General features: G+C 42.0%; 1 protein-coding gene across 3 annotated transcripts in view; it reads left to right on the top strand.

The window, feature by feature from the left end:
* Positions 1–17,626, top strand: part of LOC144951786 (uncharacterized) — a 225,781-nt gene that overhangs the window by 159,330 nt on the left and 48,825 nt on the right. For all 3 annotated transcript variants that reach the window (XM_078882163.1, XM_078882164.1, XM_078882165.1), the window contains exons 22-34: positions 1,134–1,303; positions 3,046–3,119; positions 5,135–5,171; positions 5,498–5,564; positions 8,187–8,302; positions 9,523–9,633; positions 10,912–11,034; positions 12,040–12,157; positions 12,335–12,510; positions 13,505–13,592; positions 14,082–14,208; positions 15,132–15,185; positions 17,577–17,618. In XM_078882163.1, coding sequence (XP_078738289.1) covers positions 1,134–1,303; positions 3,046–3,119; positions 5,135–5,171; positions 5,498–5,564; positions 8,187–8,302; positions 9,523–9,633; positions 10,912–11,034; positions 12,040–12,157; positions 12,335–12,510; positions 13,505–13,592; positions 14,082–14,208; positions 15,132–15,185; positions 17,577–17,618 — 1,303 coding nt within the window. The remainder of the gene's footprint in view (positions 1–1,133; positions 1,304–3,045; positions 3,120–5,134; positions 5,172–5,497; positions 5,565–8,186; positions 8,303–9,522; positions 9,634–10,911; positions 11,035–12,039; positions 12,158–12,334; positions 12,511–13,504; positions 13,593–14,081; positions 14,209–15,131; positions 15,186–17,576; positions 17,619–17,626) is intronic.

Genomic DNA, 17,626 nt, shown 5'->3' with positions numbered 1-17,626 from the left:
TTTAAAGTATCCACAATGTTTATATACAACTTGCATTTGATCAGCATCGTTACGTATTATTTTGTTTAGTATGTAGCCAAAAGCGCGTTGTGCATTACAGACATTCCTGCTGAACGACGACTTGCCTGCTGCTGCTGTTTATGGCAGCAAAGAAATATATCTGGAAAAATCGGTCTTCAATGCATTTACAAATAAGTGAATGCCACAACTGTGTTGCTTATATCCAGCTCGAAATCATCACAATCTTAGAAGTGCCACTGTCACCTCATACTCTGTGAATAATTGGTTTGGTCTGGTATCAAGTTTCACTTGACGCTCAGTTATGGAATCACTTTGGCATCACAATTGCAACTAAATTCAATCCTAACCAAAACTGAGTTTGAAGAAGAATTCATTAATAGGCTGAATACAATCATTTGTAAATATTTGGTTAGCTGTTGTAATATTTCCTGACTACCCAAGCCATTTTGTTCACATATCACATTTTATGCAATTTTCTGCATTACCTGTACTTGCCTCATCTTGTCACTTTCCTTTCCAAAAGTTAAATTTCATACTTTTTCTTTTATGACAAGCAAACTAACTTTAAAATTTAGACTGAATTTGTAAAAAAAAAAATATGTTTAAATTGTTCTTAAAGTAACTCAGGTTGCGCTTGCAAAACAGAATGTTTCACGTGTCTCAATGGATCCATCTCCTGGTTAAATTTCAGGGTGTAAACAAACAACTTGGGCCTGATTTGCTCCCCCCAAACCTATTTATTTCTGCAGTGTCTAGCCATCCACACTTGCTGAGTAAAGTGGAATTCAGGGTTCAAGGGGCAAATTACCAACTTGAAAAAATCTTGAACCGACTGTTTGTCTCTTTGGTAATGGAGATATAGTCCCGGCAAGTTGCCAAAATTTCCACAAAATGGAACATTTACCCACATGTAAATTGGGTCCCTTGTGTATTGCGCTATCATCTTATGCATCTGTGTGTATAAAAAACACTCTTTATAAATACAGATGCATACGATGATGACTACACAGATGAGTTTGTCTCAGTGTTTAGCTTCGATGGAACACTGCGAGTCTGTGTTTGCCCAGGACTGCAGGCTCCATATATGAGCGCCTGTGTTTGTTTGTGTCCAGGACGGCGGGCTCGGTGGACGAGGGCAACCCGACCATCATCCCCAAGAACCCGCTCCTCATGCTGCACATGGGGCACGGCAACGCCCTGAGCCCCTGCGACGTGGTCAAGGTGCAGAAGCTGTATGGCCACGACGCTGAGCTCCCGGCTCCAGAAACAAAACCTTCCCCGGGTGCGTTTGCCGAGTCACTGCGCCGGATACAGTGTGCCTACCCGTGCACACTTGCTTTGTGCTGTTTGCATCAACACTCGTGTCACAATACATTATTGTATAACACAAGACGTAAATTTGATCTTAGCATCATAGTAACACTGCCTCATGTATCTATGTTCTTCAAAGAAAGGGCAATGCGGAGTTATTGAATAATGTACAGAAATGTAAATCATAGATCTTTTTTTCTAAGCACACTGGGGAACTGGCAATAATACAATGGTAAATGCAGTTTCAGCAGTGTTTCTATCGTTATTTGGGTTTGAAGTCCTTTGTAACACATCTCATTTTGAAAATGACCATGATTATTTTATATTTATGATCAATTACACTTATATTGACGAGGTTCACACCCATACCAACACATCGTACTCAAATGGACTTCATCACACCATGCCAAGAGTCAAATGTACGCACAGTCCTTACATCACGCTTAGCCGGGTGGTGGTGGTGCACACTCTGTAATCCAGTACTGGAGGTGAGGGTTGGTAGATCACACAAATGTTGTGAAACTCTCTTCCCATGGGCATCAATGTGCCATATCCTGGTTTGCTAGGAAAAGGCATAGCAAAATGTGGACTCCACCTTTTCCATCTGTATGGGATATTAAAACTAACCTATAAACTATTTTTATTTTACCAGATATGGTCCACTGAGCTATACAGCTCTTTTTCAAAAGCAACTTGGCCACAAATCATAGCTCAACGATGTAGCTTATGTGGATATTTCTAGCAACAACGCATGTTTCTAAATGTGGAGATAAAAACCGGAGGACTCGGGGACAAATCCATGCCACCATGGGGAGGACATGGTAACTCCATATATACAGGCATCAGGGTCGGGATTGAACACACGATTCCCTACATACCAGGCGAGGGAGTAAACGTTTATCTGGGTGCTTGGTGTCCTCCCATATCTAAGCACTCATTAATTGGCCGAAAACATTAATATGTAGGGGACCGAAGAGCGTGGGCAATTGTTGGCGCCTGCTCACCACCTGTCTGCCTTCCCACCTATCTGTGCTTCCTTGCGCCTCCGAGTTATTCCTTCTTCGAGAGTGAGCGAATAATATGTGCGTTACGAGTTGAAATTATTATGATTTAACCACTATATAGTTTAACGTAGACTTTCGCGACCAATATCATTCATAATAGAGGGTTTTTTTTGTGTTCGATTGCGTAAATATATAAATGTATTGTTAAAACCCGCCACCACCCGACACAGCTAATTAGTAAGGGTTGTCACATAAACAGAACATGCCAATTCGTCACTAGTACAGCACACCAGTGTGTTGGAGAGCCAAGCCACAACATTTACAAAAAAATCTCTTATTAACCACTATATCGTTTGAAACTATTCTATATTATGCAATTATTTGATTTTACCTAATAGGCATAGTTGTAGATATTTTAAAAGTATTTAAGCATTAAAAATTATGCTCATGAATCCATTTAAGAATTCATATTTATTTGTCTCTATATTGTCTTGTTTTACACTTACTTATTTGTTCTGCCTCTTTCGAACCATCTGTCTCATTTGTTCTACGATCCTTAAAGTACATTGCCATATATTTTGCATCATTTGTAAATAATCAGCTGTTCAACACACGTGTGTGCGTGTATCGTGAGCGTAAGAATCAATCCAACTGGGTGGATCTATGCACCATTGCGTGCCTGCTCACTGCTGTGTGCTGGGTGGTGCAGCTGGCGCTGGGCAGGAGGGCGCTGGAGGCAGAACCGAGCCCTTGGACAACCTAATTGGTGCCTGGAGGAAGAAGGTGAGCAATGGTGCCATGAACTTGAGCGCAGCTCTTTTTTGCTTGTGTAAACATTTATGTTCTTGTAAATAAAACAATTGTATCATGAATCCAGGTAACACTGACAAAGCACTCAACACAAAATCAGAAGGAGCTCACAATTTCAAATCTTGGTGCGATGTTGATTCAGCCCATAAATCTTGCAGGGTCATTAAAATAGGTACCACTTTGCCTGATTGACTAATATATAAACAATTTTGAATAAAATATTAAGATAAATACAACAGATCCTAGAAATATAACACGTTTTATTCTATTCTGCAGTACATATTTAGAGTTGTAATATTGTGACATGACATCAAGACAAATCTGATGTGCCCCAGAACTTGCAGCAGTTAGCTCTAATATAGCCCCCACACATGGCATCATCAACTTGGAAGGTAGCTCAGGTCTTGCCAATTCCAAAATATAAAAGTCCTTCGTGTATGAGAATATACCATCATATTGCCCTGACTGCATTATTCTGCAAAGTGATAGAGTCTGTAATCAACAAAGAGCTTCTCCATCACCTAGAGACATTTTCGCTTCTTCGTGATCATCAACATGGCTCGCAGAAAGCACATTATAATTACGTGACTCATTTCTGGAGGTCAGTCATGAAAATGTTTAATATAGTCCATGACCATGGCTCTTGACATTTCTAAGGATTTTGATTGTGGGGTACCGAGCACCACTTGCCATGCTGCCATCATGTAGCGTTCACCCTCACCTGCGAGCATGGGTCTCTGCATTTCTTACTGACCAAACATGACACACGCTCAAGGTAACCAGTCCGACCGACACTTTTAGCACCAGCTCTGACATTATGTAAGGCTCCATTCTTTCTCTGACAGTCTTATTTTCATAAATTACTATTTATATTTCACTCACAATATATTTAACTCATGTGCTGATAATTATACACCACACTTATTTCAATAACAAGCATGAAGTAGAACTTCCTTAGCTGGCCAGTGTACTGACACTTCACGACTGGCTTGAAACAGTCATTGAGTGGGCTAACAGGAAGCTGGTCATTATCAACCATAACATAATTCCGTCAGTCCTTATGTCACTGAAGGCTTTCAATACTGTTTCCTCTGATATAATTTAGCACTGTTGATCTCATCCATAATACGTTATTCAACTGGGCATGAACAATTTAACTGATCAGCCTTGGGTCATTTTCATTGCTAATCTGGGTAAGGAGGCTTCTAATAGATTCCGAATTAATTTCTGCACCAAACCCTTCACCTCTCACTACATGTTCCTACTTTACAAGCACATATCTGAGGCTGTTGTGTTCTTGTCACTTCTGCGGTGGAGCTCCTAGTTCCTACCCAACTTTGCCGGATTGAATCCCACGTAAACCATTTCAGTTTATCGATGCTGCTATGCTGAATAATTCAATTACTCTCTCACAATCGTTCAGTTTCGTGTCACTCATTTACCACCACAATGGTCACTGTTCTCATGAACGTCATGCCCTAATGCCTCGAGCCACGGAAAAGGTTCATTATACCAGTTTGATTGTTTAGAAACATGCGTTTAGAATATTTGGCTGCGATAAATTTCCACATGATAAGCCACTTAGTTGAGCGATAATTTGTGGCCAGCTCACTTCTGAAAAAGATGTATATAGCTCAGTGGGCCTTACCTGGTAAAATTACAATAGTTTTTTGTTGTGTTGGTTCTTCCCTGCAGTCCTATCATTCGTGCCCTGTGCATCTGCTCGATTGGCCTTATAGGTCTGTAGGCCCGGTGCTCAGCAGCTATAAAAGTTTGTTAAAAAATCAGTATGTAGTTTAATTTTTTAAAATGATGTTGCTTGCATGGCCTGAAAATTAGAGGTGTACTACTGGTGTCCTGAGGGACACCCACTAACTGTGGTTGATTGCCCTGCGTGTGCCACAGTGAAACGACTGAGTTGTGGCTCTGCCCTTGGGGACTGTATTCTCCACTAACTCTCGTTTCTTACATCGCAAATTTTTCCGCAGACGGAGCAAGAATTCAAAGAGGAAAAGGAAAAGAAAGGTGGGATGGCAAATTAACACTTGCATCATATTTATTTAACCAGACTCAATGTGAAAATAAACAGTGTTTCTATATGTAATTTGACTCAGTCAATTGATTACGGAAAACTAATTTCAATATATCATGTAAATAATGGCAAGATTTTAACAGAAAAGCACATGAGGAAAGTACTCTGATGAGTTTGTCAAATAACCAAAGCTGCATTGTTATTCATTACCTCCATATGTTTGACAGATGCAGTGTTCTGTACAATGACTCTTGCAATAGTTACTGTGTATTTAACATGTTATGTTCCACTAACACATATGTTGATGAACTCTGTGTAGAGATGGACCTAAAGTCAAAAGCAGATATGATTAAAAACATCATTGAAGAGGTGAAACGCCAGTCCAGGTGAGAAGTGTGTGACGTGATGATAGTAACATGGATACAAGTGAATAACATGTACACTCATCCTGCATTGTGACTCTGTTTACATTTTCAGATAACACATGTAGATGGTTAAAGGGAACACTGTGATTGTAATGGAATGGCGGTGCTTACAATCAGAGCTTCAGTGATAGAGACGAAATAAAATCTCCAGCAACTTTCCAGGATCATAATTTTTATAGCTTGATGTCAATGCATTGTACTGCATTACATCTGTATTTCAATGGAGTAATTATTTTATATCGCGGTTGCTGTGCACAAGACAAAAGTTACACAAACGCCAAGCGTCCAACAACAGCGTGTGTCCCACCCATGGCAACCGCCTCTTCCTGATTGATCCTAACTTGCTTCCCAGCTCCAACAGGTTGCTTACCTTGTCCTCTGACACAATTCCGTGAATTTATGAATGCTTTATCAGAGACCAGCTCTAAGTATCATACATTAACATAAATTATACTCTTTGGTTCTTTCGGTAAAGTCACGTAGGTAGAAATAAAATAAAATAAATCACGACATTTCGATTGCAACACAAGCAATCTTCATCAGGTGGAACAACCACAGCAAGAAAATGCTGAAGTAGGCGAGAGAACTGCCGTGGCAAGAGGTTATATAGGTAAGAAAGGGGGGAGGCAAGGGGGGAGAGAGAGAGAGGGGGGGGGTAGGGGAAGGGGGGGCTGCGTGAGCGCTAGGGGAAGAGGACGTGAGGCTGGGGGGGGAGTGGGTGGGGTTAGAAGTGGGAAGCTGAGTATGGGACACGGGGAGGGGGAAATGTACTAGTAAACGGCAGATACGATGGAAACAACCGCAACCAGTTAAGGCATTACCTGGTTAATAACATCCTTCCAATGATTGTTCAATTTGTATCCATCTTCTCGGTTGAAGTTATGTCTATGTTTATATATCTGGATGGCTTCATAAACAAACCTTTGATAGTTGCCCGGAGGTTTTCAGGGTACCTTTGTCTCAGAAAAAACAATATCATGCGAGCCCACGGCATTATAACAATGGTCAGTCACGGCAGAAGTATTGGTTCTGCCGTGTTTCAGATCTGCCTTGTGTTCACGTACACGGTCCGAGCCATGCCGTTTCGTTTCCCCAATGTAACTGCTACCGCAGGGAAAACTCAGTTTGTAGACTGCAGGGTATTGCATGTCAGGAATGACCTCCTTCACAGATGGGATTAGATCACGGATTTTGTGTACTGTGTCCCACACTCAGCTTCCCACTTCTATCCCCGCCCACTCCCCCCCCCCAGCCTCACGTCCTCTTCCGCTCACGCAGCCCCCCCCCCACTTCCCCTATCCCCCCCCCCCTCTCTCTCCCCCCTTGCCTCCCCCATTTCTTACCTATATAACCTCTTGCCACGGCAGCTCTCTTTGCCTACTTCAGAATTTTCTTGCTGTGATTGTTCCACCTGATGAAGATTGCTTGTGTTGCGATCGAAACGTCATGATTTATTTTCTTTTATTTATACCTGCGTGACTTTACCAAAAGAACCAAAGAGTATGGATTCCTGCAGTCACGAAAGCTTCAAATAAATAATAGAAATTACTTCGACCTATTAACATTGCTTGGGCCTCTGCTCTTTCATGGTGTATACAATCCACTAAAACTTGCCCTGCAAGTGTAAGGTGTCTTTCAACTTTGTTCTCACAGCCACCTTTGTTTTTCGCATTATAGTATTTCCAAGATACACAATTACCCCCAAATCCCCACTTCATACTCATGCATGTGATAAGAGATGCAGGAGCTCCTATTCCAAACTCTTTCACTAGTTTTGTGTTTGGAAAGCTCACTTGAGGCCCCAGTTCTCCAGAATGAAAACTTAAATTTGCCAAAATCTGAAATTCCCCATTTGAGGTCCTTGCTAGGTGTAAATGAACCATTTCCATTTCTGGGTTTTCTTCTCTACCCCATTAATATTTGTATTAAGCATAGTTGATCACTATGCTAAACTCGGTGGTTTACAAATGGTCTTGCCAATCACCTCCCTGTTGTTTTTCCTTATATGATGTATGTATGTTGAACTTCTTTCACACCGTACATAGCCAACCGTGCTAATCGGAGGTGCATCTTGCACCACAGGATGACACAGGCTTAAGTCCCATCATATACATCCTTAAGCAATAGGGTACCTGGAGTAGTGCTAAACAAACATAGAAGCTCCCATAGTCCTCTAAACAGAATGTTTTGGTTGCTTAAAGTTTACAAAAAAATCCAGAACTCCCCATATTTTTCTCTCTTTGTTGACTGTTGGTAAACATCTGATGACTCCAACTCCTCTAAGCTGGGATTCCCACACTGGGATTCCATTAATGTTCAGATGAAAGGATATAACCTCTCAATTGATTGGCTTGCCACCTTGTTTTCTGGAGCCATCTATATAAGTGAACTGCAGAAGTACTCTATCCTTTTAATAAGGATTTCTTGTCACCGTTGAATCTGCACTAATCTACCTTGCCTCCTTTTTAAGGTAACGTATGTCAATGAGCCAGGGTTTAGTAGATATTCACAACTATCACTGCTGTGGACTGCTTTTTGCAAGTATCTGCAATATTGTTGTTTACTTTTACTGTTCATTTACAGCTTCGACGAGTCTACAATCACAGCCCTGCAGTGCCTGCTTGACATCCTGACAGCCAAGTGCTCTGAGGAGGAGGAGGCTGCCCTGCACCTGGCTTTCAAAGAGCATGGAGGCGGACGTATGTGTACCGTATTTTCCCGCATATAGCCCGCATACGCATATAGCCCGCATACGCATATAGCCCGCAGACGCATATACCCTGCAAAAATAGCCTTTTGTGTAAAACAGATTTTAGATAGCCTACACCTCCATATACCCCGCATGCATTAATATCTTGAACGTCGTTACCACAGCTTAATTCCATCATATTAATACGAAGTTTACATTTGTAATACATTCCACTATCAATTGTTCACATTAAAATCATAACGTGCACAAAGAAAACAAACTAACCGGAAACGAGTGAACTTAAAACAGTAAATAAGTAACACAAGTAAATATCCAATAAATAAGTAACACATAACTGGTAGATACGTAAGTACAGTTTTAGCAATAGTAGATTGCGCACTGCGCAGACAATAGCGGCACTACGGTAACGCCGTTGCCTCGCCCCCAACAACACACCTCTCTCTCCCCCCAGCTCTCCCGTCGCTGGTAAACAAAGTATGCCCACTTCAAACATTGTCGTTTCATTGTACAAACAATTCGAATAATTAAAAACGTGATAACATGTGACATTTTAGTGTGAGTGGTTTATTCAGCAGTGCTTTAATCAAAGGTAAGTGTTGCATAGTGGATAGTCCTACCATGAAAAAATTCAACGAGTTATGCCATGTCACACGTGTAAAATATTTTTGGGATAGCCCGCACCTCCATATACCCCGCAGGGTTTTGTTTTGTATGTAAAAAGTGGTATACCCCGCGGGTTATATGCGGGAAAATTCGGTACACTTAGCATGCGTACACTTGCCACATGTAGACTTGTGATGTGCACACTAATGTACACACTTATGTGTACACTTGTCAAGTGTACTGTCATCATGTGCACACTTGTCATGTTGTCTGTCATCATGTGTACAATGCATGCACTTGTGTGTACACATGGCATGCGTGCACTTGTCTTGTGTACACTTGGCATGTGTACACTTATGTGTACACTTGTGATGGTGATGACATGACTGACAATCATTCCTGTAGGAGAGCAGTTTCATAGACATAAGCTCACTACAAGCAGCACACATACATGAATACATCAAGCCTGTAGGCAGCACTTGGTTTAATGAAGTTTCTTTGTGCAAATGTTTTTCTTAATTCCGCAGTAGAAAGCAGAAATAGAAGTTGTGCAAAAATATGAAAGTTGCACACATAATGGATCGTGTTTTATGTGTGTTCTCTTAGATCTGCTCGTCCGCATCATGGATGCGCCCAAGCAAAAAGAGGTGCGCACCGCGCTGCTGGACATGCTGTCAAAGGTCTCCAACGCCATGTCAATGCACACTGGAGGAAAGGGTAAGGACTGCTGCACGCCCTCATCAGCTCACTCTCATGCGCTGCTCACTAGCAGTACAGAGACTTCACATTGGCTATGGTCGAGCTCACCATATTATAAGCGTGTTTGGAATTGTAGATGTGAGCATAAGTGTTTCATGCGTAGTTTCACAGTTTCGACAAGGATCGAGAAGCAGGAGCTCTTGGTGGCTTCAGTCTCCGCAGACACACGGGGAAACCTGTGGCACTATGCCAGTTTAATAGATTTGAGGCACTTCACGAGAAAGTTATTATGGATCAGAGGACATGAAGTCTAGTAGCAGTTTACAGGCCCTCATGAGTACATGATACAAGTGACTTGCTTTAGCATAATCAGCCATTCCCTATCCACTGTTTGATGAAGACCTCTCCATGTCAAAGTCATCCCTCTTGGTCCTGCGATGCCACTTTCCATCTCGTAGACGTGAACTCATCTTATTGCTCCACCTCTATGGTGGGCATTCTCTTGGTTTTATTAATTTCCTCACCAATTTTGTACATCCACTGTTGTCTATTCCAGTGATGTATCCTGCCCAGGCCCATTTATGTTTCTATAATTTAAGTTAACATTAACTATTTTCCTTTGATCCCTGCATTTTGGTAAAACAGCAAATACAAAACATTGATATACTGTACATTTCCTCTCGGCTACCTCAGGTAGCCTCACAAAATCATCTTAAGGCACAGTTACAGACCAGTCGAAAAATAAAGAGTATGTGATTGCCGTCTGAAGGTTGTACAAGTCACCAAACTCGTTTGGTCACTGAAGGTGGCCTCTATCCTTGTCTCCTTGCACTGAATAGTGGCCATTTCCTTCATAGGGCTTTTCATGATTTAAAGAGAATGCATTTAATATTATACATAACACTTAAAAACGAATGTTCTTATACTGTTCTTAAAGCAATAATGTTTTACTCAGATTTATAATCAGAAACTCTAATTAGTTGTTTTTAATAATCATTAATATCTAGAATTTTCGGAAATGTATAATATTTTTTGCCATTTTGAACATCAAATGTCAAATTAATTTAAACTAGCTTGCATAATTTCATTAAAACTATGATTAGATTCAATGAAATGTTTTTTACTTTTATATGGTAATGTGTCCTAGTTTCTCTGTATATAGGCTAAGTGTTCCTCAGATTAATTCATGTTGACTTGCATTCTGTAGAGGAAATTAAATGAACCAACACACAGACAAAAGCTCTGTTGGAAGGTCTGCTGATGCCTGCACTATCTATTTTCTCTCTCCTATTTCAGTTCTAGGAGAAGATGGGATGAGAACAGGCGACATTGCTGGAGATCTCTCACAGAAAGTCGTGGATTGGCCCAAACAACCAGACGGAAAAGTTCGCATCCCCTACAACATCTCCATCGCTTTCCGTAAGAACTGCTCTATCTGCCCGCAAATGTGGTTTCTGTGTATTAGTCAACCAGTTACATGTTGACATTTGGGCTCCCTTTTCCCCTGTATCAGTAGAGACATAGGACTGTAATATTAACCTGGGTCACGAATTAACCTGCAATCATACAACCCTTGTATTGCCATGTTCAGCAATCATAAAACCCTTGTATTGCACAGTGAGCTGTGCAGTTGAGAGTGGTTTAATTAGATCACATCTGGCCAAAGTCTGAACTTGACTTCACCGCAATAAGTAAAATACAATAGTTGTAGGCATTGCTGACGAAGCAGAAAATATAAAACTTACTACGCCGTTAAACATTGCTTTTCCTCGAGAAGGGACTTGGGATTTGACCTGCAATTGCGTGTGCTGCTCACTCAGCTGGCTTGCAGCTTGCTGGCTCCATCTATAGGATGTTGTCTGCACATGGCAGAAGTGTCATCAATCAACCCCGTGAACAAGCATGCATACTGTTAGTTCGGATATAAAAAGCTATTTACTATTTTGTTTATTTTACCAGGTAAGGCTCACTGAGCTATATAGTTATTTTTCAGAAGTGACCTGGCCACAAATGATAGCTCAACAAAGTGGCTTTGTCGACATTTTTATAGCAGCCAAATACTTTAAAACACGTTTCTAAATGTGAATGAAAAACCAGAGGACCCAGAGAAAAATCCACACGACCACAGGGAGAGAGACATGCAAATTCCAAATATACAGGTGTCAGGGTTAGGATCAAACCCACAATATCATGTATAACCAGGCGAGGTAGTTAACCATTTTTCCACCGTGGCACTAGCAGTGGGGTTAAATTCACCATGGTTCATATTGCTAAAATGAATTTCCTGAAATGTTATCAAGAATTGTGTCATCGTGTTTACCTCATTATAAAATGCAACCACGATTATCTGGCAGTACACAAAATGAATGGCCAATATTACTTGTTACATTATAAATATTTGCGGTTCATGTTTTTGAATGGCAGCTGCCAAGGACCGGGATGTGATCGAGCAAGCCATCCAGGAGTTTAACGAGAAGACCTGCGTGCGCTTCATTCCGAGGAAGCGCGCCGATGACTACATCAACTTCCAGGCATTGGGCGGGTGAGCAGCCCCAGTGAGAAGCATCACAGAGACTCCTCTTCATCCTGGTTCAGGTTTGGGCAGGTCAAGCGAGATGTATCTCCTCTTTGATTACATCATTGATGCATGTCCTGTCTCTGTAGTATCCGTGTTTAATGTTTTTGGTTTTCTGCTGAATGCCGGGTGCTGTGTGAGCAGGAGCTGGTCGTTCCTGGGCAAGAAGGGAGGGGCCCAGTCCGTGTCCCTGGAGCCTGGGAAGGTGGAGAAGGGCACGGTTCTGCACGAGCTCATGCACGCGCTCGGCTACCACCACGAGCACTGCCGGCACGACCGTGACCAGCACGTCCACATCCAAGAAGACAACATCAAGGAGGGTATGTTCATCGACATGATGCATTCGTGGCTTTTGTCAGAGGCAGTGAGATGCATGCCAGGAGATGGGGAAACTGGAGGTGGCTTAATTCTTAATTTAGGCATGTTAATGATTTTAAACTGCTTGTACAGCCCACTGAATGTTGTGCTTGTGGATATTCCTGATATGTCTCTCCTGATGTCTCTCAGGAGAGGCTTGTCAAGTTATTTAGGTGGGAAAGGAATCACTTCAGGCTGGGAAACGTATTTGAGTAATGGTTCACACAGACAATCGTAAGGTAAAGGGTTCAATCCTGGTTAGGGGTCAACTCAGCTCATCATTCCTCTGGGGTTGATAATATATATGTACCACCTACAGGGTAGTTAACAGTGTTTATCCTATGGAAAGTCTGATCATGCCATGATAACATGGAATTTCCACAGGGTAATCAATAGTGATGAGCACCGTATGAGTATGGAGACATTTTGATTTGGAACACCAATGATGAACAAGTAAACAGACTTGCATTTCCTTATAAGTGTTGTGTGCTGGGCAAGCAAGTGCGTTTATTTATGTTAAGGTGATACAAGGCAAGGTGATGATAAAATATTGTACTAATTTGTAAATTGAGCTAAAGTGCAATTGCAGTAATGGGTGCCTTGGTGGTGAGATGTTATCTGCTTCGCCTGGTATACAAGCCGTGGGTTCAATCCCAACCCCGACGCCTGTATATTTTGAGTTTTCATGTTCTCCCTGTGGTCGCGTAGATTTTTCTCCGGTTCCTCGGATTTTTCCCTCCGCATTTAGCAACATGCGTTTAGAGAATTTGGCTGCTGTACATTTCCACATGATACTCCACTATGTTGAGCTATCATTTGTGGCCAGGTTGCTCCTGAAAAATAGCTATATAGCTCAGTTGGCCTTACCTGGTAAAATAAAAAACAGTTAGTACTCCCTATATTGACATTGTTTTCATGTCGGTGTCAGTAAAGTAAGCACTGTCTTTGTACTTTCAGGTGATCTGTGCCAGTTCAGCCGCATGGAAGACAGCAACAGTGACTATGGGCTGCCCTATGACTACATCTCCATCACCCACTACAGCAGGTACATGTACAGCTCCTGCAGGACAGTGCTGTCACAATCAAATTACACAGCACCAAGGCCTTCCTAAGTTGTTATAGTAGCTGTGCTTATTACTATATATCTAATACCTAACTAAGTTACCCTCTGCTCATGCTACCAGTTGAACTGGTGCTGCTGATGTGGTGGCTATGGAGTTAGAAGCGAAGCTCCACTCTGCACTGCTTAAGCTGTTATATAAGTACTAAGCTTATACAACAGTGATAATGTAGCTTTATATCCCTGCTGCGTGGAGCGATGGTGCAGTGGGTGCGGCACTTAGCTATGAATCCTCCAGTCAGAGTTCGATTTCTGGCCATGGTTAAGGTCCATGATTAGTGATATCTGAACTCCACCTCACCATCCCACACTGACTTTTTGTGACAATAGCATGAATATAAATTTAAAAAAGCTTATTTGATTAGCAAAGTGCAATAAGGTGATAGACGAATGTGATTTTAATCCGTTTTGAAGGTACGCAGCGTCGCTGGATGGCGTCAGCCCAACCATCGTTCCTGCCAGGGAGGGGAAGACTCCCGTGGGCCAGCGCAGCTTCCTCAGCCCCCTCGATGTCCTCAAAGTGCACCGCAAGTACCATGGGGTGAGCTGCTCATGGCTGCATATGGGGGTGGTGTTCGGCCCATGAGCCTGTGCTGTGTGGTGAATACCCAGGACTCGGCCTGCCAGGCTATTGCACTCCATCACTGTGCTCACGCAACTGCTAAATCACATCCAATTGCGCAGGAGTAGATGGAGTCATTTTCCCCATGTTTTTTGCGCTTTCGTGGCGTGGGAGTGCCACATTCCCATGGTGGGGGTTAGTCTATCCACTATTGTCAACAAAGTAGTACCAATTTTATCAACCCCAGAGAGATAGAATGAGTTGGAGCTTAATCAGGGCATGAATTGTATTTTGTGGGCTCACTGTGAGAGTCAGGCTGATGTGTCCTCTAATCACTTGGTCAAAGCTTCAATTCACCATGCCACCTGACAATAATATTGTACTGATGAACTCAAATAAGGTTGACAAGTTGACATTGCTTGTGAACCAGGGCATTTAAATTCTCAAACTGATGGGCTTTTTCCCCATTTATAAAGAGCTCCTATGTTATGCTTCAATGCTTCTAAAGTATTGTTTTATTTTAAGTCAATGTAAGAACCCAATGAGATCACACTATATTATAGTATTTTCCTGAAACCTGCATTGCATCTATGAGTCACATGTAATTGTGGTCCATTTGGAACAAGCCCTGGCCTGCTTTTGTAGCAAACGTCGTCTCATCATGCAAGAAAAAAACTACTGACTTCACAGAGACCGGACTGGAATGTGTGTTATTGATAAGCATTTGAGGGTAGATCACATGAGATGTTATTGAATGGGATTTTAACCGATTATTAATTTACATTGTGTAAATTTGGTGCATGCATGAATGTTCAGCTGAATCATACATAAACGATAAATCTAAATGAATAATGGCTGATGGAGAGGTGAATTATAACTTACTTACACTGTTATTTTCTTAGCCCTCCACAGCTGCTGGTGGATCCGATGAGGATGTGGAAAAAGCCGTTCGAGAGGTGAGTACAGTACAACAATGGGTGCATGATCTCACAGTACAATACAAGATAGTCATAAAGCAATGTGTGCTTTTCCATGGCTACAGCTACACGTATTGTCCACTAAAGCACTGAGCATTTGACACAGACATTCCTTCCAAACGTTCCAGTATCCCAGTTATGCAAGCCTTTATAACTGAAGGATTCAGATCCCGGTTTAATTTGTAGGTGTAATATTTAAAAACAACAGAAAGTCGCTTACATGTATGAACCAAAATGTACATTGATGGGATATACCATGTAAGAAAGTAGAAGCGATGCAGATCAGCAGGGTTCCTTCGGAGGCAAATATCACGGGCACCACCTGGTGGCATGGGATGAGAATTCAGCAGCAGGTGTGCTCTGCACAGACTGGTCTGCACCATAGCAACATGGCGTTTCCTCAAGTGACTCAGGACGACAAATGGAGGCACCACATCATTATTGAGCATGGGAACACACGTTCGTACAGTAATTACTGTATTGGCAACATGTATTTTATTTAACTTGGGCACAAGCTATTTTACCTGAGGCCAAATCCCCCAAAAACACTGAATAGACTACCAGAAGGGAGATCGTTGGAATTAGTGTCGGAGACTCAGTCTCACCATAGTAGGATACATGTTATGTACATTTTCATTTTATGCATGTGTACACAAAGACAAAAAACACCCGTATAGCCTTAACAGACTATTAGGGCAAGTGGTGTTAGCCAGCACCTATGAAGGCCGGCACAGTACACGAGGTGGGTGGCCAGCGCCACGCCCGACCACCTTTGTCTCAGTACTTCAGATGCTACTAAGGAAGAGCGGGAGGGCATACAGGCGAAATAACAAGAAAATAGTGAGAGACTGGCTCAGGATGGAACTGAATATTGGCAAAAGCAGGCAGAGGGAACGCAATATGGTAACTAGAGATAGGAAAAATATGTTCTCTACACTGTGGTTATCCACCTTTTTGACCACAGAAGCGCAAATAGGGTATATTTAGATTCAGCTACTTATAGCAGAGCGTGCTCACAAAGGAAGTGCTGGAGATGACGGAGGGTTTGGTTTTGTCACTTGAATAAGGAGGAATTACGAGACTCAACTGATTCACTGAGAGCATGAGGCGATAGCAGAGGTCACTTTCAAAAGATATAGAATTTTGAAGAGCTAGAGAAACCATAAAAAAGATTGAAATTCAAATAAAACAGCTAAAACCAGGCAAGAGCAGGAGGGTGTGTTAGTACTCACGAGACGCTGATAGATGACGGAGGAGCAGGATAAGAGTATCAAACCTGCAGGGAACAGGGAGCAGTTTCCCCAGAATTGGAAAGGGCCATTGTCCTTTCATTAAATTCGAAAATGGAAATGAGAACTGTATGTACAACTTTATTGAGATGGAAATATACAGAGATACTTTGTATTTGTTCATAGAATTTAAGAAAGCATATGATCTATGTGAAGAAAATACCATCGGAACTGCTAGGTTGTAAGAAATGTATATTACTATGAGAAACATCAGTGTGGTTTGAAGTGAGAACCAGTGTTAAGCAGATATATTCTCCAACTTCATTCAGCATCATGATACTTCATGCATTCATTAAATCCACGAAGAGCAGAGAGAAAACCATTGAAGGCTCACAATGGATGATTTGCACCTGGGAGACATGTAGTGTGTAGTCAGTGCAGGTTTGCTCACGGGCTGGGGTAGTACAGCTCTGGGCACTGGTGGGCGCCAAGTCTGACACTGGGCTCTTAACGTGAGCTTCTCTAGCACGGAGCTTATGGCAGTGGCTAGCGATGGGTCCCATGCTCCTGTATCACAGGTGTTGGTCGGAAGTGAGAATGCGGACCACACATACCACTTTGGAATAGTAGAGAGATCAAATGTTGAGATGGTGTTTGAGGCAAGAGTTATGTCTCTGTATTCTTTGTGGGTCAGAGACTTATCCTTCATCAAAGCAACTTTTAACAATGAAGGGTGCATACCGAGAGTGCTAGGAATCCCATAGGATAGGGTAATCCTCTTTGAAGTTAATGATTGAACGTGGGAAAAAAGTGAAGTAGATGTAATTAAGAAATTGTGACAATTGATAGGACTCGTGTCTAGAATGGAGGGCAGGTTACCAAGAATATCATTGCAGTCGAACTTAGAAGGTGGTGACCACAGAGAAGACTTGAAGCCAGTTGATTGGGTACTGTCAGGGCAAATCTTATCGCAACTACGAAGCGTAGTCAATGGATGGAGATGATGGAGAAATGTCGTCTCGTTAGCGGTACTGGCGATGATGTGCATTTTATTGCAAAGTGTTTCATTACAAGATGAATAACATATTGATGTATGGTGGTGGTATATCCAGGCTCACATTACATTGTCGTTTTTTCACAGACGGCCGCACTCATGGAGACGGTGGAGGAGCTGCCTTCAGAGGTCTTTGC

Source organism: Lampetra fluviatilis, chromosome 3 (genome assembly GCF_964198595.1).
Source record: "Lampetra fluviatilis chromosome 3, kcLamFluv1.1, whole genome shotgun sequence".
In the NCBI taxonomy this organism is placed as follows: Eukaryota; Metazoa; Chordata; class Hyperoartia; order Petromyzontiformes; family Petromyzontidae; genus Lampetra; species Lampetra fluviatilis.
This window is presented reverse-complemented; position numbering and strand designations above follow the sequence as displayed.